This window comes from Salvelinus namaycush, chromosome 11 (assembly GCF_016432855.1).
Source record: "Salvelinus namaycush isolate Seneca chromosome 11, SaNama_1.0, whole genome shotgun sequence".
In the NCBI taxonomy this organism is placed as follows: domain Eukaryota; kingdom Metazoa; phylum Chordata; class Actinopteri; order Salmoniformes; family Salmonidae; genus Salvelinus; species Salvelinus namaycush.
Genome location: NC_052317.1, coordinates 6,089,453 through 6,115,903, shown reverse-complemented (window position 1 = coordinate 6,115,903; position 26,451 = coordinate 6,089,453). Strand labels below are relative to the sequence as shown.

At 41.4% G+C, this 26,451-nt stretch overlaps 2 protein-coding genes and 1 non-coding gene across 3 annotated transcripts in view; 1 reads left to right on the top strand and 2 right to left on the bottom strand.

Moving 5' to 3' along the window:
* The window catches only part of LOC120056240 (amyloid beta A4 precursor protein-binding family B member 1-interacting protein-like), a gene marked incomplete at its 3' end in the record, with an annotated part of 30,940 nt that extends 16,110 nt beyond the window's left edge, over window positions 1–14,830 (bottom strand). The window contains exons 1-9 of the mRNA XM_039004489.1: window positions 14,771–14,830; window positions 11,297–11,384; window positions 8,221–8,465; window positions 6,996–7,073; window positions 6,581–6,740; window positions 4,718–4,839; window positions 4,288–4,362; window positions 3,982–4,125; window positions 1,278–1,388 (exon numbers count right to left, since the gene is read on the bottom strand). Of these exons, the coding sequence (XP_038860417.1) occupies window positions 1,278–1,388; window positions 3,982–4,125; window positions 4,288–4,362; window positions 4,718–4,839; window positions 6,581–6,740; window positions 6,996–7,073; window positions 8,221–8,465; window positions 11,297–11,384; window positions 14,771–14,830 (1,083 nt within the window). The remainder of the gene's footprint in view (window positions 1–1,277; window positions 1,389–3,981; window positions 4,126–4,287; window positions 4,363–4,717; window positions 4,840–6,580; window positions 6,741–6,995; window positions 7,074–8,220; window positions 8,466–11,296; window positions 11,385–14,770) is intronic.
* On the top strand, window positions 7,586–7,640 carry LOC120056320. The gene has a single exon (XR_005477770.1). It is a non-coding gene; the product is annotated as a U7 small nuclear RNA (small nuclear RNA).
* A 9,489-nt stretch (window positions 14,831–24,319) lies between the features above and the next one.
* LOC120056238 (probable G-protein coupled receptor 158) overlaps window positions 24,320–26,451 on the bottom strand; it is an 80,773-nt gene continuing 78,641 nt past the window's right edge. Inside the window, exons 12-13 of the mRNA XM_039004488.1 lie at window positions 24,612–26,061; window positions 24,320–24,489 (exon numbers count right to left, since the gene is read on the bottom strand). Coding sequence (XP_038860416.1) covers window positions 24,320–24,489; window positions 24,612–26,061 — 1,620 coding nt within the window. The remainder of the gene's footprint in view (window positions 24,490–24,611; window positions 26,062–26,451) is intronic.

Sequence of the window (26,451 nt, the reverse complement as noted above, 5' to 3'; positions counted from 1 at the left end):
TCATTTCAACAATTTACTACCAGTGATGTGCTAGATGCCTTGATTAAGATTGATGTAAAAAAAATAATAATCTAGGTCTGATATGCTTGATCCATATCTGCTGCAGCTCTCTGCCTCAACATAGAGAATAAACAGCTCTCTATGGTCAAGGCGTGACGCCTTGACCATAGAGAGCTGTTTATTCTCTATGTTGGTTGGGGCGTGATAGTGACTAGGGTGGGTCATCTAGGTGATTAATGGTTTATGTTGGCCTGGTATGCTTCCCAATCAGAGACAGCTGTTTATCGTTGTCTCTGATTGGGGATCATATTTAGGCAGCCATTTCCCCTTTGTGTTTTGTGGGATCTTGTCTACAGATAGTTGCCTGTGTGCACACCAGTAGCTTCACGTTTCGTTTGTGCTTTTGTTGTTTTTGTTCGGTGTTCAATTTGAATAAAGAAAATGTACGCTTACCACGCTGCACCTTGGTCCAATCCTTACGACGAACGTGACAGCCCCCCTGATTGCTGAATCATTAACCTATTTTTTTAACATGACGATTATCTGGTACTATCCCCAAGGTTTGGAAGGCGGGCAATGTACTCCACCTTCATAAAGGTGTGGACCCTTGTGACCTAAATAATTATCGCCCTATTTCTAAACTTTCTTGCCCAGGTAAAATGTTAACAATCCTTGATTAATTCTCAGCTAAGATCGTTCTTATCTTTGAAATGTATTCTAAATGTACAGTACCAGTCAAAAGTTTGGACACACCTACTCATTCAATACTTTTTCTTTAGTTTGACTATTTTCTACATTGTCGAATAATAGTGAAAACATCAAAACTATGAAATAACACATATGGAATCACGTAGTAACCAAAAAAGTGTTAAACAAAAAATATATTTTAGATTCAGTAGCCACCTTTTGCCTTGATGATAGCTTTGCACACTCTTGGCATTCTCTCTACCAACTTCACCTGGAATGCTTTTCCAACAGTCTTTAAGGAGTTCCCACACATGCTGAGTACTTGTTGGCTGTTTTTCCTTCACTCTGCAGTCCAACTCATCCCAAACCATCTCAATTGGGTTGAGGTCGGGTGATTGTGGAGGCCAGGTCATCTGATGCAGCACTCCATCACTCTCCTTCTTGGTCACCCAGTTCTTTGTGTGTGGGTGTGTGTGTGTGTTACCCCGTCTGTTACCTCAGCGAGTCGATTGGAGAAGAGCAGAAGACAAATGTCCACTGTGACAAACTGATAACATCTGTTAATCTTTCCTCCAAGATGGATGGCCTACCTTGAGGATGAAGCAGAAATCAGTTGGTGCTTTGTATTTCTGTTTGTAATCAGTGGTGGTGTAGATATTGACTTTGTCAAGTTGAATGAAGCACGCCAGGTCCCTGGATGTCTGCCAAGGAAGAAAAACATGAGAAAACCTGAAAGTAGACTTTAGGTTATATCGTTGCTGTCTGATGAAAACATCTTATCTCTAAAATAGAGACTTTTCAGGAAATTGTGAAAATTACCATATTTTCCCATTAACGAACATACAATTATGAAATTCAGAAACTATTTTGCATACATTTTCTTGGTCCTGAAGTCATGAAATGTTCAGAGTACATTGAGGGTTGTTACTGCTTTCAAGAAGAAAAAAAATATGAAAATTGGTAACAAATGGAGTTCCTAGATTTTCATCAGACAGCGACGATATTGATCATATCATTGGAGATCCAGTGAGTAAGGATTTCATAGATTACTGTTTTAGTCTGAAAAGTCCCAACTTGAATGACTGTGTGCACTGTGGACTTCCTGAGCCAATTGTTTTTAAGCGTTTTGCAGACACAACATATACAGTGCATTCGGAAACTATTCAGACCCCTTGACTTTTTCCACATTTTGTTACGTTGTTACAGCCTTGTTCTAAAATGGATTACATTGTTTTTTCCCCATCATCAATCTACACACAATGACAAAGCAAAAACTGTTTATACATTTTTGAAAATGTATATATATAAAAAAAACTGATAACACGTTTACATAAGTATTCAGACCCTTTACTCAGTACTTTGTTGAAGGACCTTTTGCAGCGATTACAGCCTCGAGTCTTCTTGGGTATGATACTACAAGCTTGGCACACCTGTATTTGGGTAGTTTCTCCCATTCTTCTCTGCAGATTCTCTCAAGCTCTGTCAGGTTGGATGGGGAGCGTCGCTGCACAGCTATTTTCAGGTCTCTTCAGAGATGTTCGATCGGGTTCAAGTCCGGGCTCTGGCTGGGCCACTCAAGGACATTCAGATACTTTTCGGGGGCGGCCCGTCAGGAATTCCAGGACCCAATTGCACAGGGCGGGGTTGAGACCCAGGGCATCGAGCTTGATGATGGTCTTGGAGGGTACTATGGTGTTGTATGCTGAGCTATAGTCAATGAACAGCATTCTTATATAGGTATTCCTCTTGTCCAGATGGGATAGGGCAGTGTGCAGTGTGATGGCGATTGCATCGTCTGTGAACCTATTGGGGCGGTAAGCTAATTGAAGTGGGTCTAGGAGGACAGGTAAGGTGGAGGTGATATGATCCTTGACCGGTCTCTCAAAGCATTTCACAATGACAGAAGTGAGTGCTACGGGGCGATAGTCATTTAGTTCAGTTACCTTTGCCTTCTTGGGTACAGGAACAATTGTGGCCATCTTGAAGCATGTGGGGACAACAGACTGGGATAGGGAGAGATTGAATATGTCCGTAAACACACCAGCCAGCTGGTCTGCACATGCTCTGAGGGCGCAGCTAGGGATGCTGTCTGGGCCGGCAACCTTGCGAGGGTTAGCACGTTTAAATGTCTTACTCACGTAGGCCACGAAGAAGGAGTGAGCACAGTCCTTGGTAGCGGGCCGCGTCGGTGGCATTGTATTATCCTCAAAGCGGGCAAAGAAGGTGTTTAGTTTGTCTGGAAGCAAGACGTTGGTGTCCGTGACGTGGCTGGTTTTCCTTTTGTAGTCCATGGTTGTCTGTAGACCCTGCCACATACATCTCGTGTCTGAGCCGTTGAATTGCGACTCCACTTTGTCTCCACACTGAAATGTATCTTGTTTGATTGCCTTGCGGCGGGAATAACTACACTGTTTGTACCATAAATGCCTGATTGGAGGAGTGCTGCAGAGTTACTTAGCTCAATTCATCTTTGCCTCGATCCTGACTAGTCTCTCAGTCCCTGCCACTGAAAAACATTCCCACATCATGATGCTGCCACCACAATGCTTTACCATAGGGATGGTGCCAGGTTTCCTCTAGACGTGACGCTTTGCATTCAGGCCAAACAGTTCAATCTTGGTTTCATCAGACCAGAGAATCTTGTTTCTCATGGTCTAAAAGTACTTTAAGTGCCTTTTGGCAAACTCCAAGCTGGCTGTCATGTGCCTTTTACTGAGGAGTGGCTTCCGTCTGGCCACTCTACAATAAATGCCTGATTGGTGGAGTGCTGCAGAGATGGTTGTCCTTCTGGAAGGTTCTCCCATCTCCACATAGGAACTCTGGAGCTCTGTCAGAGTGACCATCGGGTTCTTGTTCACATCCCCAGGATGCACCTAAGCTCAATTTTGAGTCTCATAGCAAAGGGTCTGAATACTTATGTAAATAAGGTATTTCTGTTTTTTATTTTTAATATATTTGTAGAAGTTTTTGCCATTGTATTGTGTGTAGATTGATGAGGATTTTAGAAAATGTAATCAATTTTAGAATAAGGCTGTAATGTAACAAAATGTGGAAAGAGTCAAGGGGTCTGAATACTATACGTTTTTATATTAGTTCATAAACTGCCTATACAATATACTGTATGTGCAAGACTATGTATTGACAAGATGTTTACTCAACTTGCTGTGACGAAGGACATGCAGCCGAAACGCATCTGGGTTCATAATCTTTGTTTCCATTGAACATGCCATACAAATAAATGCATTTTAATAAATTATATTTAGAGTGCCTTGGTACTCCTTTCACTTCCTGTACCTTTGTCTTTCCTTTAGGCACATAATATATCCCAGATGCCCTGAGCAGGAAGTAGCGACGTTTCCACGATTTCTTCCCGTCCTCTCTCAGATACAGCAGCCCTTCCAGGTCTGGGACGATGAGAGAAGGCCCATCAAAATTTTCCTGGATTCAGAAATAAAAAATACGGTTTTTGGAAGTGTTTAAGGGTTTAGATAAGCCTGATTTTCTCAAGAGGAAGGAGAACACCAACACAATATTGGTACAGTAAATATGTGTACTGTATAGGCTACAGAGAAGACTACAGGTGTGTTTGTGATAACTCACCTTTAGCAGAAGTTCCTTATGCCTTTCTTTTATCTCATTAATACATTTTTGGTCTTTCTTCCATAGGTAGAATATCTTGAAGTTGACGTGAAAAGACAATGTCAGTACAAGGATATAATTAATGGAACTTAAACAAAGAGCTTGGTTGCTAGTTTATCTCAACTTAAACCACTCTTTTGTTTGGTAAAAAGTTGGCAGAAGTAGAGACAGATCATTGACTTAAATTAGAAAGCACAGTTAACTGCACTATTTTGTGTGAACTCTGGGTCATGTTCATATGGGCACGCAACGGAAAACGTTTTAAAGAGCTTGCAACACAAAACAAAAAAAACTATTTGGGGGGGGGAGTCCAGGTAATATCTCCCTGATTCAGTCTATTTTCTTCCGTTTGGTGCTTAATGTTTGGTGCCCAGTTGTCTACTGTACTCACCTGGGGCTCCTTGAAGAAGAGATATTTGTTGGGTCTCAGAAGGAAAATGATTTGGTTTTTACTGTCTCGTGTCCATGCAGAAAGAGGCTCCACTAGATATTCATGGTCTTCAAACCCCCTTTCTGCATTGAGAACAAAAGAGGAGCCTCATTTCTTTATGAAAATGATATACATCAGTCATACAATGTCATATCTTAAATCATACCCAAAGTACACTAAATTACAAAAAATTTGTGGACACCTGCTCGTTCTTCCACACCGATAGACAAACCATTTCGGTATGGGCCTTGCTTTTTTCACAGGGGCATTGCCATGCTGAAACAGAAAAGGGTTTTCCACAAACGGTTGCCACGAAGTTGGAAGCACAAATCAAATCAACCTTTTTATATCAGCAGATGTTACAAAGTGCTTATACAGAAACCCAGCCTAAAACCCCAAACAGCAAGGAATGCAGATGTAGAAGCACAGTGGTTGTCACGTCCTGACCATAGTTCTTATGTGTTTTGCTTGTTTTAGTGTTGGTCAGGACGTGAGCTGGGTGGGCATTCTGTTGTGTGTCTAGTTTGTCTGTTTCTGTGTTCGGCCTAATATGGTTCTCAATCAGAGGCAGCTGTCAATCGTTGTCCCTGATTGAGAATCATATATAGGTGGCTTGTTTTGTGTTGGGGATTTGTGGGTGGTTGTTTCCTGTCTTTGTGTTTTGTCTGCACCAGAAAGGACTGTATCGGTTTGCCACATTTGTTATTTTGTTTTGTAAGTGTTCACGTTTATTTGTCGTAATTAAACATGTTGAGCACTGGCTACGCTGCGTGTTGGTCCGATCCCTGCTACATTCTCTCTTCTCGTGAAGAGAGGGAAGGCTGCCGTTACAGTGGTTAGGAAAAACTCCCTAGAAAGGCAGGAACCTAGGAAGAAACCTAGAGAGGAACCATTCTGAGGGCTGGCCAGTCTTCTTCGCCTAGAATTTCATTGCATGCTGTAGCATTAAGATTTCCCTTCACTGGAACTAAGGGGCCTAGCCCGAACCATAAAAAACACCCCCAGACCATTATTCCTCCTCCACCAAACTTTACAGTTGGCACTATGCATTTGGACAGGTAGCGTTCTCCTGGCATCCGCCAAACCCAGATTCGTCCGTCAGACTGCCAGATGGTGAAGCGTGATTTCCACTGCTCCAGAGTCCAGTGGTGGCGAGCTTTATACCACTCCAGCCGACGCTTGGCATTGCGTATGGTGATCTTAGGCTGTGTGTGGCTGCCCGGCCATGGAAACCCATTTCATGAAGCTGCTGACGAATAGTTATTGTGCTGACGTTGCTTCCAGAGGCAGTTTGGAACCCGGTCGTGAGTGTTGTAACCGAGGACAGATGATTTTTACACACTACGCACTTCAGCACTTCGGCGGTCCCATTTTGTGAGACGTTGTTGCGCCTAGATATTTCCACTTCACAATATCAGCAGATCTAGCAGGACAGATATTTGACAAACTGACTTGTTGGAAAGGCGGCATCCTATGACGGTGCCACGTTGAAAGTCACCGAGCTCTTCAGTAAGGCCATTCTACTGCCAATGTTTGTCTATGGAGATTGCATGGCTATGTACTCGATTTATACAACTGTCGGCAACGGGTGTGGCTGAAATAGCCGAATCCACTCATTTGAAGGGGTGTCCACATACTCTTGTATATATAGTGTACCTTGACTGCGCTTGATTGAGCTTGCTTGGTGCAATGGAACCAATGGAAGAACCCAAAAAGTGAAAACCTGACCCAACTGGCACTTCAGCCGGGCTCAATCAAATGCTCAAAGTGTTTGACAGAAAACAAATACCACCTGAAACAAGGTCTGGTGTGTATGATTCTCACCAGTCTGCAGCTCGGGGTTGGTCTCACACAGGCTCCAGTCCGTGCTGTAGTCACAGTGGGTCTTCTCAAACAGATTATCCATCACGTCCCTGACCGTCTGTCTCTCGTCCACCATCAGTGTCTTGGAGCTGCCATCACTCATCATTACCTTCACTACCAACTACCAGGAGGTACATACAAATAGCCATTGAAATATATGTACTTATTGAGTACACTCAATATGACTGCTGGCCCACCCATCACAGAATGTTGACTTAAATGGGGATTGCCATTCTAGTAATAAACAATGATTACGAGAAACATTGGCATATAGCATTTTTCTCCAACTCAAAGTGCTTTGCATGATATAGGGGTAGCTCAAATCCTCACAATGTGAAGCGGTTATAGCCAGTTTAGTGAAATCAACCCAATATACCTTCTTAACTTTGGCCTCTTTTAGCTTCTCCAGAGCCAGCTTGATTTTGTCCGTTTTGGCTTGTGCTTCGGCTTCTCCCTGGAAAAATGTTAGTATACTGTTTGAGCAGCAGGAATGTGAAAAAGTGCTACACCCACATGAAAAAGTACTACAGTTTACTATAGAAAACTACAGTCCTTACAGTAGAATTATATAGTAAACTGTAGTGTACTGTAGAATACCATACTACACACTGTAGTATCCCTCGATCATATGTAGTACTTACTATAGAATGATGTAGTATACTGAAAAATACTATAGTAAATACTACAGTATTAACCAAAAGAACACTGTAGTAAATACTACAGTAATGTCAGCAAAAACACTAGTCCGCCAAAAAAAAGGTTTTTACTATAGTAAATACTACTGTATCTTATTTGCATATGCTCCGCTCATTCGCAATTCGTGCCACCCATAACTGAGAAACCTACATGCAGAGTATAGAACATATATTGTGTTCCGTACAGTTTATAGAAAAGAGCAGAGGTTCTGAACTATCCGTTCATAGAACTATCCGTTCAGACCTCAGTCATACCTAGCTACAGGTTATGGAAAATTTGCTCTTTTAGCATTTCTCCAGTAGGTTTCCTGAAGGAGAAAGCCTCCACTTCTATGTCAAAGATAATAAAACAAATACACCATAGTAAATACTACACTGATGTCCGCAATAACACTACAGTAAATACTTCAGTGTACTACAATCTGCAAAAACCCTACATTCATTACTTTAGTATATACTGCTATTTTACAGTATTTTAATACACCTTAGTATAAAAATACTGTAAAACTGTAGTACATACTAAAGTAATGAATGTATGGTTTTTGCAGATTGTATTATAATCTATATTTATTGTAGTGTTTTTAGGGACTGTAGTACACCACAGTCCCTAAAAATACTATGTATTCACTGTAGTGTTTTTGTACAAAAAATCTACAGTGAATACTATAGTCATTATACCATAGTATTTTTTTTATGTGGCAGTTTACTGTATATTGGCAGTAATTAGCTACAAAAACAGAAAGGTAAGATGCCTTGATATGCAAATCAATAGAACTGCAGAACTCAAGGGCCTGATATTGTGCACCCCTGCATTTGAAACAGAACTAGTTCTGTAATCTTGGTTGAGACCTGAAGACTTGCATTAGCTCCCCTGGCTAACGCCTAGGGTTACACAGTCCCAGTTACCGGTGGAAGTGGTTTGGGGGGTTCAGGAGGTAGAGAGGATGAGGAGGACGCCAGCGATGACATTTGGGACAAGGAGATAGGTGCTCGGACATTTTGTTGTTGGGTGGAATAGCCAGACTTGTGCTGCTGTGTGTGGACATGTCCCGTCTTGGTTGCGTTCAGTCTCTCCTCTGTCTCCGCCAAATCTGACCCCAGATCAGCCATCAGAGCGTCCAGGTCATGATCCTCTAGCTCATTTAGAGATTCTGCCAGAGAGGAAGATGGGAAATGAGGGGTTTGTCTTATCAACTAGTGATAAGACGTGATAACATAATCACTTCCCTTCTTATGAATACTTTTACCATTCTCACTCATGTACTTGTGAAATATGCTTAATAAGGTTGCTATTGGCAAGCAGGACTTAAAATATTTGTCATATGCATCAACTCTAATTGTAAACCAGGTAGTTTGGGTCCTCGATGCTAATTGGCTGAAACAGTATTTCAGCCATATGTATATGTAAGGGACAAATGCAGACGTTCTGTACATTACACTCTTAGAAAAAAGGGTTCCAAAAGGGATCTTCTGCAGTCCCCATAGGAAAACCCTTTTGGGTTCCAGTTAGAACCCTCTGTGGAAAGGGTTCTACATGGACCCAAAAAGGGTTCTTCAAAGTTTTCTCCTAAGTAGACAGCTGAAGAACCCGTTTAGGTGCTAGATAGCACCTTTTTTTTCTAAGATTGTATCTTGGAAATAATGGACGACGAAGCATCATGAGGCGGCGCTGAGTCCCTTTGCGTAGTTCCTTTTCCAAGGTAAAGTACAGAACGAAGGCGTTCATCCGCAAATACCACAGTTGCCAAGAAAACAATACTAAAGTACACATTTACTGGTAGAAATGAAACATTTTCATTGATATTAAATATTAAACAACAGCAAAGTAGCTGCATTTGCATAAGCTGTTTTCTATTGACATTCATTTGGATACGTCCATAAGCAGCTGATGATGCCAGTTTTTTGCCTGGCATAGCTAGAAAAGTGGTTTGAGCCGAGGAATGCTGATTGGCTGATATCAGACCGTATACCACGGGTATGACAAAACATACATTTTTACTGCTATAATTAAGTTTGGAAACAATTTACAATAGCAATAAGGCACCTCGGGAACTTGTGGTACATGGCCAAAATACCACGGCTAATGGCTGAATGCTGATTGGCTTGCATCGTGCCTAAGAACAGCCCATAGCCGTGAAATATTAGCCATGTACCACACTCCCTCAGGCCTTATTGCTTAAATACAGTTGAAGTCGGAAGTTTACATACACCTTAGCCAAATACATTTAAACTCAGTTTTTCACAAATCCTGACATTTAATCCGAGAAAAAATTCCCTGTCTTAGGTCAGTTAGGATCAGCACTTTATTTTAAGAATGTGAAATGTCAGAATAATAGTAGAGAGAAGGATTTTTTTCAGCTTTTTCACATTCCCAGTGGGACAGAAGTTTACATACACTCAATTAGTATTAGGTAGCATTGCCTTTACATTGTTTAACTTGGGTCAAACGTTTTGGGTAGCCTTCCACAAGCTTCCCACAATATGTTGGGTGAATTTTGGCCCATTCCTCCTGACAGAGCTGCTGTAACTGAGTCAGGTTTGTAGGTCTCCTTGCTCGCACACGCTTTTTCAGTTCTGCCCACACATTTTCTATGGGATTGAGGTCAGGGCTTTGTGATGGCCACTCCAATACCTTGACTTTGTTGTCCTGAAGCCATTTTGCCACAACTTTGGAAGTATGCTTGATGTCATTGTCCATTTGGAAGACCCATTTGCGATCAAGCTTTAACTTCCTGACTGATGTCTTGAGATGTTGCTTCAATATATCCACATAATTTTCCTGCCTCATGATGCCATCTATTTTGTGAAGTGCACCAGTCCCTCCTGCAGCAAAGCACCCCCACAACATGATGCTGCCACCCCTGTGCTTCACGGTTGGGATGGTGTTCTTCGGCTTGCAAGCCTCCCCCTTTTTGCTCCAAACATAACAATGGTCATTATGGCCAAACAGGTCTATTTTTGTTTCATCAGACCAGAGGACATTTCTCCAAAAAGTAAGATCTTTGTCCCCATGTGCAGTTGTAAACCGTAGTCTGGCTTTTTATGGCGGTTTTGGAGCAGTGGCTTCTTCCTTGCTGATCGGCCTTTCAGGTTATGTCGATATAGGACTCGTTTTACTGTGGATATAGATACTTTTGTACCTGTTTCCTCCAGCATCTTCACAAGGTCCTTTACTGTTGTTCTGGGATTGATTTGCACTTTTCGCACCAAAGTACGTTCATCTCTATGAGACAGAACGCGTCTCCTTCCTGAGCGGTATGACGGCTGCGTGGTCCCATGGTGTTTATACTTGCGTACTATTGTTTGTACAGATGAACGTGGTACCTTCAGGCATTTGGAAATTGCTCCCATGGATGAACCAGACTTGTGGAGGTCCCCAAAAAAGGTCTTGGCTGATTCCTTTTGATTTTCCCATAACGTCAAGCAAAGAGGCACTGAGTTTGAAGGTAGGCCTTGAAATACATCCACAGGTACACCTCCAATTGACTCAAATGATGTCAATTAGCCTATCAGAAGCTTCTTAAGCCATGACATAATTTTTGGGAATTTTCCAAGCTGTTTAAAGGCACAGTCAACTTAGTGTGTGTAAACTTCTGACCCACTGGAATTGTGAATTATAAGTGGAATAATCTGTCTGTAAACAATTGTTGGAAAAATTACTTGTGTCATGCACGAAGTAGATGTCTTAACCGACTTGCCAAAACTATAGTTTGTTAACAATTTTTTTGTGGAGTGGTTGAAAAACTAGTTTTAATGACTCCAACCTAAATGTATGTAAACTTCCGACTTCAACTGTATACCACAGGTACGATGTAAAAATGCTTGTTTACTGTACTATTTATGTTGGTAACCAGTTTATAATAGCAATAAGGGACCTCTGGGTTTGTGGTATATGGCCAATATACCACACCGCCTTGGGTCTTATTGTGTCAAGATAAAATGTCCACTGTTTGCTGATGTCGTGTTGCATTATGTTTCTCACCGTTCAAATCTGTGAACCCAATAGAGAAGTTGTTTTCTCTCTGTGAGCTGGATGACATTTCTGAGGGCTCCATTTTGTACCCAAGACTCTGTCAAAAAAATGGTTTCAGATGAAGAGTTGGCATACAGAGATTTTAGTTCAGAACATGAAAGAAATTGTATGTTTTACATAACACTAATACAGATAGAGAACACTACAACAATATTTGCAACATTTTTACATGAATTCTAAGAAAACCCTCTTCAAGGACCATCTCAGAAGCCACATTTCTAAGCTGTGCAGAACAGTCAAAATTCAAACCTTATACTTCGAATGCCCCCCAAAAAAACTGCACTATGGTGATGATGTGATATCATAGGAAAGTGATTATTTCATCTGATATGTCATATTTTCATAAACGTCACCAGCAGGCAATTCCAGGCGAATCATACACAGTGGATTCGGAAAGTATTCAGACCACTTCACTTTCTCCACATTTTGTGACATTACAGCCTTATTCTAAAATTGATTACATAACATTTTTCCTCATCACTCTACACACAATACCCCATAATGACAAAGCAAAAACAGTTTGTAATTTGTTTGCAAATGTATGAGAAAAAAAACTGAAATATCTGAAGTATAAAAATACTGTAAAACTGTAGTACATACTAAAGTAACGAATGTATGGTTTTTGCAGATTGTATTATACTTTATATTTACTGTAGTGTTTTTAGGGACTGTAGTACACTACTAAAAATACTAAGTATTCACTGTAGTGTTTTTGTGCAAAAAATCTACAGTGAATACTATAGTCATTATACCATAGTATTTTTTTATGTGGCAGTTTACTGTATATTGGCAGTAATTAGCTACAAAAACAGAAAGGTAAGATGCCTTGATATGCAAATCAATAGAACTGCAGAACTCAAGGGCCTGATATTGTGCACCCCTGCATTTGAAACAGAACTAGTTCTGTAATCTTGGTTGAGACCTGAAGACTTGCATTAGCTCCCCTGGTGTTCGATTGGGTTCAAGTCCGGGCTCTGGCTGGGCCACTCAAGGACATTCAGAGACTTGTCCCGAAGCCACTCCTGCGTTGTCTTGGCTGTGTGCTTAGGGTTGTTGTCCTGTTGGAAGTTGATCCTTCACCCCAGTCTGAGGCCCTGAGAACTCTGGAGCAGGTTTTCATCAAGGATCTCTCTGTACTTTGCTCCATTTATCTTAGCCTCAATCCTGACTAGTCTCCCAGTCCCTGCCGCTGAAAAACATCCCCACAGCATGATGCTGACACCACAATGCTTCCCCGTAGGGATGGTGCCAGGTTTCCTCCAGTCCAATCTTGGTTTCATCAGACCAGAGAATCTTGTTTCTCATGGTCTAAAAGTCCTTTAGGTGCCTTTTGGCAAACTCCAGGCATGCTGTCATGTGCCTTTTACTGAGGAGTGGCTTCCGTCTGGCCACTCTACCATAAAGCCCTGATTGGTGGAGTGCTGCAGAGATGGTTGTCCTTCTGGAAGGTTCGCCCATCACAACAGAGGAACTCTGGAGCTCTGTCAGAGTGACCATCGGGTTCTTGGTCACCTCCCTGACCAAGGCCCTTCTCCCCCGATTGCTCAGTTTGGCCGGGTGGCCAGCTCTAGGAAGTGTTTTGGTGGTTCCAAACTTCTTCCATTTAAGAGTGATCGAGGCCACTGTGGTCTTGGGGACCTTCAATGCTGCAGAAATGTTTTGGTACCCTTCCCCAGATCTGTGCCTCGACACAATCCTGTCTCTGAGCTCTACGGACAATTCCTTTAACCTCATGGCTTGGTTTTTGCTCTGACATGCACTGTCAACTATGGGACCTTATATAGACAGTTGTGTGCCTTTCCAAATCATGTCCAATCAATTGAATTTACCACAGGTTGACTCCAATCAAATTGTAGAAACATCTCCAGAATAATCAATGGAAACAGGATGCACCTGAGCTCAATTTTGAGTCTCACAACAAAGAGTTTGAATACTTATGTAAATAAAGTATTTCTGTTCTTTATTTTTTATACAAAAGTGTTTAAAAACCTGTTCTCACTGTCATTATGGTGTATTGTGTGTAGATTGATGAGGACAATGTTTTATTTAATAACTTTTAGAATAAGTCTGTAACGTAACAAATGTGGTAAAAGTCAAGGGGTCTGAAGACTTTCCAAATGCACTCTATCATAAACAGTCTATAGAACTGGGTGACCTGCTGACCTGCATAAGATCTCCCCTGGCACATAACTGAACCCTGATGAATATAGAGAGAAACATATGTTTCCATGTTCGAAGCTCAATGAGACATTTAGCCCTTCGAGTCATGGGGTAGGAAACCCTGGATGGATTCTGAGGTCTGTTGGTCTCCATGCTCCCAGAAAGTAATCCAAATTATATATCAATCCAATCATGGTCAAATTTGAAAACATTTGATCCTCTTAAGTTCAGGATGAATGATTATTCTAATCAAAATGGTTATCTTCCTAATTTGCATAAGACTGTAGACAGTGACACAATATTTGTGGCTCTCCAAAAGGATGGCTGCCAATATGAAGTTGAATTGGCATAAATACCCATTCCTTAGAGTTCGATTTAAATGTAAAGCCATTTGGTCTAATTACTACTCCTGTTCTTAGAGCTACATTCATTAAAGGGGATGTTCTGTATTTTATGGTTCCTCACCCTGAAAGAAGTCTATGGGCCAGGAGAAACTGTAATCCATAGTTCGGTTTTCTTTACATCCACTACAAACTACAGCTAACATGATCTACTGCTAGCAGCTAAAAAACAATGGAAGTGATATGGCAGCATCAAACCAGATATTGAGTTGTTTGATTTGCTCGGTTGCCCCTATCACTTCCATTGATTGTTAGCTAGCGGTGTCTCAAGTTAGCTGTAGTTTGTAGTGGCTGTTTAATGACAACCCAGCCATCGATTACAGTTTGTCTGGTCCCATTGACTGCTTACAGGGTGAGGAACCATCTAATATTAAGTTGTAAAATACTGAACTTCCCCTTTAAGAGGAGTTTACTGCTGAGTACAATGTACAATGCACATAGGTATTAGCCAGGATTCTATTAATGGCATCTAATGTTTCATCTGGCAAGCCACATACTGTACATACTAGTGTCATGGAGGGCAAAAGTGCTTGAGGATACCTTGGTGCCATGACCTTAAAATCAGTGGCTTGTGTCCATTTCTCAACCCAGATAATGTTTCTCGTCATTCATTTTACTTGATTTTATTTATTTGACAGGGATAATGCACATTAATCAACACCTTCTGTAAATGTTCCAGATTTAGCCCAAAGGTTAATTTCCATCTGTAGGCTCTGGGTTACACCTCTACACTGCTGGGTCTCAACAAAAACTACTTTTACACAGCTGCTGACGTATGTCTGGTTTATCCATTTCTTGTGAAAACACTTCTGATGAATCAGGGGAAGTGTAGTTTATAAGAGTGGTCCCAGTGAGAACTCACCTGTGTTAGGAGGTCCATCTCTCCCAGCAGGTCAGTGAACATGGAGTCTATATCATCCATCTGTTACAGATAACAAGCAGACATATTTTAGACAAACGTCTGCACACTAGAAGGCCATCAATGAGCCCTATATACCTATATATACCTAAACATGACATCATTGATGTTGACATCAACACTAAGGACCATTATTGTGGCAGACAGAGAATAGGTCTACACAACCAGTGTCACTTAAACTTGTAAAAACATGATTAAAGGGATAGTTCAGCCAAATTATAAATGTCCATATGTGTTTCCTAACTTTGAAAGCAGTCTATGGACAAAGAGAGGCAGTAATCCATCCTTGGCTTTTGTTATACTAGCCAATGCCAACAACCGCTAATTTGAGCTATTTCTAACCAAAAACCAATGTGCCCCAGTTAGCATGTTTTAAATGTCATGCCCATAGTACCACGGGAAGTCTGCAATGTGACAATGTGTTATGTGACAGCTAAAATTGCTTCCATTTTGCTTGGACTGTGAGAGACAAACCCGTTTCCATTAGAGGCCATCAAAGTAGAGCTGCATTGACACAGAGGGCTGAACAATAAACGATCCCATAAGCAAAGTCTGCTGCTCTTTGAGCGAGGCCTGTTCAGGTTAGCTAATGATTGAGTCAACGTTAAGTGGAAAAAGCACCTGTACATGTGTAGCAGGCAGCTCTGGCCAAATGGATCATCTCTCCAAGTATGCAGTTTAGATACGAGCACCGTCTCACCAAATTTGAGAGGCCTTCTACGACTATTACTCATGTTTTTTTGTATCTTTATTTTTTGCACTGACTATTTTGCACCAGCTCTATGCACACTCTGTAGACTCTACCCACACACTCATGCATACAGTACTACACACACACACACACACACACACACACACACACACACACACACACACACACACACACACACACACACACACACACACACACACACACACACACACACACACACACACACACACACACACACACACACACACACACACACACACATATTGGTACTCCTTGTATACAGTGGGGCAAAAAAGTATTTAGTCAGCCACCAATTGTGCAAGTTCTCCCACTTAAAAAGATGAGAGAGGCCTGTAATTTTCATCATAGGTACACTTCAACTATGACAGACAAAATGAGAAAAAAAATCCAGAAAATCACATTGTAGGATTTTTAATGAATTTATTTGCAAATTATGGTGGAAAATAAGTATTTGGTCACCTACAAACAAGCAAGATGTCTGGCTCTCACAGACCTGTAACTTCTTGCCCCACTGTATGTTGAATGTTCTTGTGGTCAAATGGTCCCTCTGTTTTATAATTGTTTTATAAATGTTTTATAATTGAGTACATAAGCAATTACTGGTTGCTACTGTAGAAAGACGTGTTCACTTTAAAGGGGCAATCTTATTCATTTAAATGTCCAGAGTGGATGTACCAATCCCAGATTGCCCCTTTAACCAACGATGGCTGTTGAAGTATTTCCTAACTGGCCAATGGGCTGTATTTGTGAGTATTGTACAATACTGTATAACTTTTTAATCACATTGCATCATAACATGAAAGTAATACAATGCCCAATATGAGAAAGTTGAATGTAACAATCACATAATTGTCTTTGGTAGTACTATGAAGAAGCATTAAAGCTCCAATCTAGACAGTAAGATAACATAACATACAATGACACTACAAGTAATGCTAAGCATCTATTCACAGATATATTCAGGGAGCAAAGTCATGTCATAAAAGTCAAAAGACACAAATGTCAAAGATAAACAGCATCCTGTCAAAAATCACCAGAGAGCTTACCTTTCTAGTCTAATGATCTCCTGGATTCCTCTTCGGTAATAGATTGGATATAAGATATTGTATCTTTAAGTACATGTGCACCTTGCACATGTGGGGTTGAATTGGAAATGGTATGACTACTGAGACTGAATGACAGGGGCTCTATTTCCTGTTCTGTGTGAAAGTTGACCTTCTTACTGTCACATGACTCAGGAAGAGGCTTGGTTTGTGTCTAACAATGAGGTGGCTTCCTCTTCTCGTCTCCTTAATCTGCACTGGTCTGAGGACGCAGGATAGGTGCCAACAAAATGGTTGACGCTTACTGTGAATTTGCTTGCGCCTGTCCAGATTTGATGGAGGATTTAATATTCAGTCTGAAAATCAAAGGTGTTGTTTAATTTTACTATAGGTTGTCTTAAAGTGGCAATCAGCAGTTCAAACAATAACAAAGGGCTGGAGAAATGTAACCACTCTCAAATTCATGAGCTATGGATGCAAGGACTGACCATCCATGATATCAAAATTATAGTTTTACCCAAGTTTTGAGGCTATACAAGTTTAGTTTATATTTAATTTGTTTACAATCATGGTTTAAAACAATGTTATATTTGGGGTTCTGATGGGGTAGGAAGGTTGAATTAAGCTCATGAGGCATTTTTTAGTTACATTCTTCAAGAATCAATGGGTACATATCATTAACTGAAGTAAAACATTTGATGTACAGTGAGGTATTCAGAAGTTATTCATACCCCTTGACTTATTCCACATGTTGTTATGTTACAGCCTGAATTCAAAATGGATTAAATTGATTTGTTTTCTCAACCATATATATACTCCATAATAACAAAGTGAAAACATGTTTTTTTTAATATTAGCAAATTTATTGAAAATGAAATACAGAAATATAATTTACATACAGTGCATTCAGAAAGTATTCACACCCCTTGACTTGTTCCAGAGACTCTTAGAGACTTACCCAGAAATACTCACTGCTGTAATCGCTGCCAAAGGTGATTCTAACAGGGGTGTGAATACTTAAGTAAATTAGATATTTATGTATTGAATTTTTTATACATTTGCAAAAATTTCAAAAAATATGTTTTTACTTTGTCACTATGGGGTATTGTATGTAGATAGTTGAGAGATAAATATATTTAATACATTTTTAATTCAGGCTGTAACACAACAAAATGTGGAATAAGTCAATGGGTATGAGGACTTTCTGAAGGCACTGCATGTGTTTACATCTGTGGGTGGGGTGGGGCTAAGGCTTCAGAAGGTGTGAACGATGTTGAATAGGCGTAAACAAAGAGCTCTCTAGGAAGTGTGAAAATCGCATCAAAATCTTTCAAAGGGCATTTTCTCCTACTTTCCCATGTTTCCTCCAGTTACAGTGTATGAAAGTCTGTACTTTCATAAAATGTAAAATTAGCAAGTAACTTACATTTGATAAAAGCCTCAATAAAGAAATCTGGACACATATGAAATATTTGATTTCAAATCTAAAATGCTGGAGTATAGAAATCAAATAAAAATAGCACACAAAAAACAATAACGAGGCTATACAAGGAGTACCGATACCAAATCAAAGTGCAGGTGTACGGGGTAGTGGTGTACGAGGTAATATGTAAATCTAGGCAGGGGTAAAAATGACTAGGCAATCAGGATAGATAATAAACAGACTATCAGCAGCGTATGTGAAAGTGTGTCTATGTGTGAGTGTGTGTGTGCGTGTGTGACGTTAATATGCATATATATGTGTGTGTGTGTTTTGTGTATGTGAGCGTATGTAGTGTGTGAGTGTATGTGTGTGTGTATGTGTGTGTTGGTGTGTCAGTGTAATATGTTTGAGTGTGTGGGTACAGTCCAGTGATTGTGCATAGAGCCAGTGCAAGAATTTCAGTGCAAATAAAGGGGGTCATGCAAATAGTCTGGGTAGCCATTTGATTAACTGTTCAGCAGTCTTATGGCTTGGGGGTAGAAGCTGTTCAGAGACTTTGGGTCCCAGACTTGGCACTCCAGTACTGCTTGCCATGCGGTAGCAGAGAGAACAGTCTATGACTTGGGTGGCTGGAGTCTTTGACAATTTTTAGGGCCTTGTATAGAGGTCCTGGATGGCAGGGAGCCATCCATGTAGGCTGTCTCATCGTCGTCGGTGATCAGGCCTACCACCGTCGTGGTGGTGTTGGAGTTGTGCACGGCCACGCAGCCGTGGGTGAAAAGTGAGTACAGGAGGGGACTAAGCATGCACCCCTGAGGGTCCCCCGTGTTGAGAGTCAGCGTGGTGGATGTGTTGTTGCCTACCATCTCCACCTGGAGACAGTAGATAGCCTAGTGGTTAAGAGTGCTGGGCCAGTAACCGAAAGATCCCTGCTTCAAATCCCAGAGCCAGCAAGGTGAAATAATCTGACGTTTTTCCCTAACCCCTAACAACAATTTTTCCCTGGGTGCCGATGACATGGACGTTGATTAAGGCAGCCTCACGCACCTCTTTAATTCAGAGGGGTTGGGTTAAATGCGGAAGACAAATTTTGGTTGAATGCATTTAGTTGTGCAACTGACTAGGTATCCCCCTTTCTCGACAGGAAATCCAGGGAGGTGTTTCCCAGTAATCCCAGGGTCCTTAGTTTAGTGATGAGCTTGGAAGGCTGGTGTTGAATGCTGAGCTGTAGTCAATGAATAGCATTCTCACATAGGTGTTCCTTTTGTCCCGGTGGGAAATGGCAGTGTTGAGTGCAATAGAGATTGCAGTGGATCTATTCGGGCGGTATGCAAATTGGAGTGGATCTAGGTTTCTGGGATAATGGTGTTGAAGTGAGCCATGACCAGCTTTTCAAAGCACTTCATGGCTACAGACGTGAGTCCTATGGGTCAGTAGTCATTTAGGCAGGTTACCTTAGTGTTATTGGGCACAGGGACTATGGTGGTCTGCTTGAAACATGTTGGTATAACAGACTCAGTCAAGGACAGGTTGAAAATGTCAGTGAAGACACTTGCCAGTTGGTCCGCGCATGCTCGTAGTACACATCCTGGTAATCCGTCTGACCCTGCGGCCTTGTGGATGTTGACCTGTTTAAAGGTCTTACTCACATCGGCTACGGAGAGCGTGATCACACAGTTGTCCGGAACAGCTGGTGCTCTCATGCATGTTTCAGTGTTACTTGCCTCGAAGCGAGCATAGAAGTAATTTAGCTCATCTGGTAGGTTCGTGTCACTAGGCAGCTCTCAGCTTTGCTTCCCTTTGTAGTCTGTAATGGTTTGCAAGCCCTGCTACATCCGACAATGTCGTACTACACTATTATTGAACACAGAATGAGTCCATGCAACTTATGAGATTTGTTAAGCACATTTGTAACTTCTGAACTTATTTAGGTTTGCCATAACAAAGGGGTTGAATACTTATTTTAAATTCAGGCTGTAACACAACAGAATGTGGGGAAAGTAAAGGGGTGTGAAGGCACTTTCTGAAGGCACTGTATGTTTCGCGTTAGCCACCATATTCTAATGTGAGTATCCTCTGCATGCCTTATACAATGGCTGCTTTGCGTGATGTATTGTTGTCTCTACCTTCTTGCCCTTTGTGCTGTTTTCTGTGCCCAATAATGTTTGTACCATGTTTTGTGCTGCTACCATTTTGTGCTGCTGCCATGTTGTGTTACAACCATGTTGTTGTCATGTTGTGTTGCTACCATGCTGTGTTGTCATGTGTTGCTGCCATGCTATGTTGTTGTCTTAGGTCTCTCTTTATGCCGTGTTATGGTGTCTCTCTTGTAGTGATGTGTGTTTTTGTCATATATTTCTATTTTCCCGCAGGAGGCCTTTCGCCTTCTGGTAGGCCGTCATTGCAAATAATAATTTGTTCTTAACTGACTTGCCTAGTTAAATAAAGGTTAAATAAAATAAAAAATATGTATACTGTATATATAATGAAAATTTTCAGGAGACCCTAGGCTACCAGAATAGGGTTGTACACTGTTGTGTGGAGATCCACATGTGTTAGACATCCACAAAAAATCTTATTATTTTAACATGGACACAGCATGTAAGTAATATAAACATATTGTTTACCCCAAATGAGCTGTAATAAAATGTATATTTGTTTTTTTACAGTGATTCCAATAAAATGCATTTGTAATACCAGACGTGCAATGCTGCTGCTGTAGTCTCTTTGCATTAGCACATGTTCAGCATGACACTTAGAGACATGTGGGGCTAAGTCCAGTAGATAGTAGGCTTACTATAACCACTAATTAGAGTTCTAAGAATAGCAATTTTGCCACCAGCCAAAGTGCCAGTCTTTACTTCCGTAATACATGCTTTGTAAGCATTATGACACCAAACCTCATGCTTATCAAGGTCATTAAACTCTGCTTTAACAAGACTGTAGGCTACATATTTTAATTGTGGTTGAAAGTTTGTTATATATTTAAGCAACAATGTTCCTGGGTACAGCCCTTAGCCGTGGTATTTTGGCCATACACCAGAAACCCCAGAGGTGCCTTATTGCTATTATAAACTGGTTACCAACATAAATAGAACAGTAAACAAGTGTTTTTCCATCACACTTGTGGTATATTGTCTGATATACACACTGAAATGTTTCCACCAATCAGGATCCAGGACCCAAACTATCCGGTTTATAATTAAGCAATAAGGCACGAGGGGGTGTGGTATATGGCCAATATACCACGGCTAAGAGCTACTTTTAATAAATTAGCAAAAATGTCTAAAAACCTGTTTTTGCTTTGTCATTATGGGGTATTGTGTGTATATTGATGAGGGGGAAAAAACAACATTTTAATCCATTATATAATAAGGCTGTAACGTAACACAATGTGGAAAAAGTGAAGGGGTCGAACACTTTCAGAATGCACTGTATGTTTTCAATAAACATTGGAGACGAAATATAGTTTACATGTTGTCACCAATCTAAGCCAACCTGTCAGTTTTGCTCCATAGTTGTGCACGAGTTGGTATTGTTGCTAAACGACAACCCCATCTATAGAGATCAGTTCTTTCGGGAGCCCAGATAATCTATTTATAAATCCCATCATTGGATGGTTCGGTAGTTCGGTTTCCCAAGGGACTCCATACACACTTTTTTTTTAAAAGACAAAGCCTCTCTTGTTCATTGTCAGAACACAAAATAACTACAGCCCACAGTCCCTCTGTGTATTCAGCTTGACCCAGCACTGACCAGAAGAGTCTCCTTCTCTGATACGCAATATCAATACATATTCAGTATATTTTCATTATATTCAATATTCAATCACTTATTTTATTTAATGCCAGAGTTAAGTGTCTAAAAACTTACAAATTAGCAATCGGTTTGGTTTAACTATAAATTATATTGTTGGGACTTCATTAGTCTGATATTAGGCTCCTGGTGAAATTCTAGTCTGTAAAAACAATTCAAGGATGATTTTAAGACTTGTCATAAGCATGTATGAGCCCCTTAAATGGATAGACCAGCCAAATTGCAAATGTACATTTTGTTTTGCTTATTGAAAGCAGTCTATGGACAAGGAGAAAACTGCAATCCACCCTTTGGATTTGCTTACCTTGTCACTGCCAAGAATATTTGTATTTTCTAACCAAAATCAATGTTCTCCAAAGTTCAAACAAATTAAGTAGCGACACAATCCCCTCCAGAGACTTTGAAATGATTTGGGCATGAAATACAAGTCTGGCAGAAAATATTATGTCGACAGTTATGCATGCTTATCTCCACCAGGGGTTAGTGTTGTTCTATGTGATGAAGTAGTAGGTATTCTCTCCAGACCATGGTTAGTCAGCACTGTTCGACAATACCCGTCAAATAACAACAGAAAATAAGATTGAGTTTTATATGAATATTTATTGCAAGCATACAATAGTGGTACAAGTTCACTTAACAAACAAGTCATAACCGTCTGATGGAGCAGGGTTTGCGAAGAGCAGTGAGACGTTGGGCCAATATGTGTAGTGTCATGCAGAAGCCACTGTAGCATTCATACAGCATAATCGTGTTCCTATTTACCTAGATCTTATTCACCAGGATACCAAATGGAGGAAAACAGACAAACAGGTAGGAAATAAACCCAACTTGTCTAATAAGAAATGTTTCTTTCCATTGCGAAAGTTTTCCATTGCAATAATGAATACTGACAACATTCAACAACAAGAGTTACTAGTTACTGGTGGAGTAGATCAAATCACCACCACTAAAATGTTACAAAGGCCATATAAAGGAAGAGGGAATCGGTAATAATGCTAAAGTGGCAAACGCTTTTCATGCAATGCAATGATGCAGACACACACACGCTGTACACACCCACACACACATGCAATAATGCACACACACTGTACACACCCACGCACTTTGCACACATGCAATAATGCACACACACACACACACACACCTACCTGTGTGGAATCTATGGTGACACTATTTTGACAATCAATGTCATAGCATTTGATTTTAGGTGAACAACTATAAGGTGTTATCAAGCAATTACATGGATTTGGAAGGCAAGCAAAAGTAAAATATGCTGTATAATCCATCTGACTTTTCTTGGCTTTTGGTCCATAAGAGTGATTATACATAAACCTTCAAATAAAAAGTTTGATATATTGATGTTTGGGAAAAGTACAAGACAAAACTTGTTAATGATTCACCTAAAATTAACATATGTAAATTAATGTCAACATTGTATAAGAGGGGGGAACCTTTGGGATTACAATACTGCTTCAATATTTTTTCCATATCATATTTTCATATTAATGCACATAGAAACATTCTTGAAAGCTTTATGTTTTAAGTTGTATTTTAACTTTGAACTTGAACATTGAATTATAATAGGCAACATCAAGTATTACATCTTCATTACCAAATGTTTTGGATGTAAGTTGACGAATGGACATAAAGACACTTTTGGAAGTGCTTTGCCACATGCTACAGCAGTTTTTTTGAGAAATGAATACATCAAAGATAAACTTCTGTTTTATTTTACAGACATAAAGCATGTTTGACTAAATGGAGACCAGGTGAGATATTTTTCCTTCAGGGCATGTATCATCATGTTGCTACCTATGTACTAAATGTTAACTATGTACGGTTCACCTTTGTACCTATTTCTCCTGCTCAACACTCAAAATGCATATCCTTTGTATAATCTATAAGGCCCAAAATTAAGGCATAATTATCTGTGCACTGTGCTTAATATGGAAATTACATGATGTACTTCCCAATGACCAACATTCTGAACTCATACTCCAACCATTACTTGACAAAAATGGCACAGATGCAGGATACAGGCCAAAGAGAACTCTTAGGACACAATTGAATGTATTGAAGAATGTGAAAAAAAACGTGCACAAATGCAAACTGAGAAAATCTACAAGCAAATAGTACCGACAACACATTCCTCTACATTTCAGAAAAGTGACTTTAAGTTGCATAATTGCACAACTAACAAAACAACAAATACTTTGTTTGGAATGCTTTAAGAGACGGTAGTGTCATGTTTTTCTTCACAATATGATTTTGACATAACCACAAGGCAAATTGTGCATTGTTTCTCCCCCCACATTTCCCCTATCTTTAAAACCCAGTTTGCAGGGCTTTTGTGCTGTGAATACAAAACATATAAAGTCCATTATGTCAAATATCATGCACTTTTCTCTGACCCATTGTCTTCAAAATCCCACGGACAAACATCAACCTTTTTGGCAGTGCTCATGGGTTGTTTATAATTAGAACTCAAAGAGTTTTCTTTCGCTGGAGAAGTTTTTGTCTGTGCCATGTTGGTTGGCACGTTCTCTACCTCCCACGGGCATGCCTCCGCTCTCTTGTTCTCTGACGCCTCCGGGTCTCTTGTCGAGCTTTTCCGTCTCCCAGACGAGGGCGCGGTGACCGAACCGCCCTCCGAGGATTGGCTGACACGTCGTCTTTCCGAGGGCTTGCTGGAGGAGCTCCTCCTCTCCTTGCTCTTTGACCTGTGCTGCTTCTCTTCCTCCCTGTCCCTCCCTCCTTTATCTCTCTCACCCCTCTCTCCCCTCTCTTTGTAGGAGCATGAGCCTTTTCGTTTCCGCTTGGAGTGAGGCGTGGGGCTGGAGCAGTTCTTCTCCTGGCTGGGGGAGGGCGGGGCAGGGGCTTCATTGTAGTCCCAGGGACAGATGTCCACCATCAGGGTTGGCGGCTGCAGCAGACTCCCTGTGGATTTGGAGTAGTCTGAGTGGAGGATCTTGGGCTTCCCATCGGTGGGTGTAACACTCTTCTTACTTCTGATCCTCTCTGGGGAGATGGAGTCTGAATCACCTCCCAACACCGGCTGCTCCTCAAAGGCCCAGGGGCACACCTCTGGTTTGAGAGGGAGCGGAGATCTGGGAGACCTGGTCTTCCTTGTTTCTTTGGCCTCGTCTGGTTCACTCCCCTTACCTTTGGAGCGACGTCGGCCTGCAGGTGATTGCCCTGCGGCTCCCTGTTGCTTCTGTTGGGAGCGACTGCCCTTGGTGCTAACCGCACCACCACCACCCCCTCTGTGGACCGTGGTGGTCTCTCCCAGAGCAATGGACACATGCTTCTGTGACCTTCCTTCCGAGGGGGTTGGGGGGTCCTCTACATCCCAAGAGCACACCTCGGAGAGGTCATACAGGTTTCTCCCTGGCTCTGTATTGATGGACGGCTGGCTGCCACTCACCTGCTGCTTCATGATGCCCATCTTGCCTATGGGCGTCTTGGAGTACTCCACCGACTGGCTGATGATCATCTTGGGATAACACTCCTTCTCTTCCGCCTCGTCCACCTCAGACAGCATCCTCCCATCGCAGCCCTTGAGTCCCTTCTTGCTTGCTTCCTCCACGCAATGTGTCTTGCTGGTGAGCCCAGGCATCTTCTCTTTGGCACTGGTTATGACACTCAGTGACTTCTGCATGATGGACGTCCTCAGGTGGATGGGCTTTTTATCCACTGTAAAGTTGTGCGCGCTGGCCGACTTGCAGACCAAGGGCACTGACTCCGTGGACTCGGAAGGTTCAACCCTTGGGACATGCTCTGGTGACTTCTTCACCTGTCTCCTCATGAGGGATCCAAGCAAGGAACCCTCACCGGCAGCCATTTTGTCCCCACACGAGCTCTCTCCGCCAGCAGTTTCCTCCCCTTGGTCACAGACGTGGTCGTAGCTGTGCGATTTCTTCAGGCCCAGGACCTTGTTTTTCAGAGAGTCTTCCCTGGACTTGTGACCAGAGTGGGATGGGTCAAAGGGGTTCCGTCGAAGGGTGCTCCGGTTGCTCCCATGCTCACTACAGTCACGATCCTCACGACTGCCATGGCTGCCGTGCCGGTGCATAGTCTCTGGGATCTCAGTGATGCGCCTCATGAGGGAGCGGCCCAGGCCCTTCTTGGAGCTGCGCTTCTTCTGGAGATGGGGGTTGTTAGCCAACATCTTCTTGCGCTTGTAGACCTCCAGTTGGACGTAGAGCTTCTTTAGCTCATCCTAAAATAGCAACACAGAGAGGTGTTGAGAGAGAGAAAAGTGGATGAGAAGGAAAATGATTTCTCTAAGTGTTTGTGCTACAGACATTTTCTGACATCAGACACAATCTAACCATGGTCCATTTTCTTGACAGACCAGAACTTTGCTGCAAGGTAGTGACTTCCCACAGTGTTGGGGCCAATCCTGTTTTTAATCTACATGCTCTCTCTAAACCAAATACCTATGTATACATAAAAACAAAAGGGACACAACATCTCTACCATATCAAACTTTGGCATCTTGTCACGTTCCTGACCTGTTTTCTGTTAGTTTTGTATGTGTTAGTTGGTCAGGACGTGAGTTTGGGTGGGCAGTCTATGTTTTCTGTTTCTATGTTGGTTTAAGTGGTGA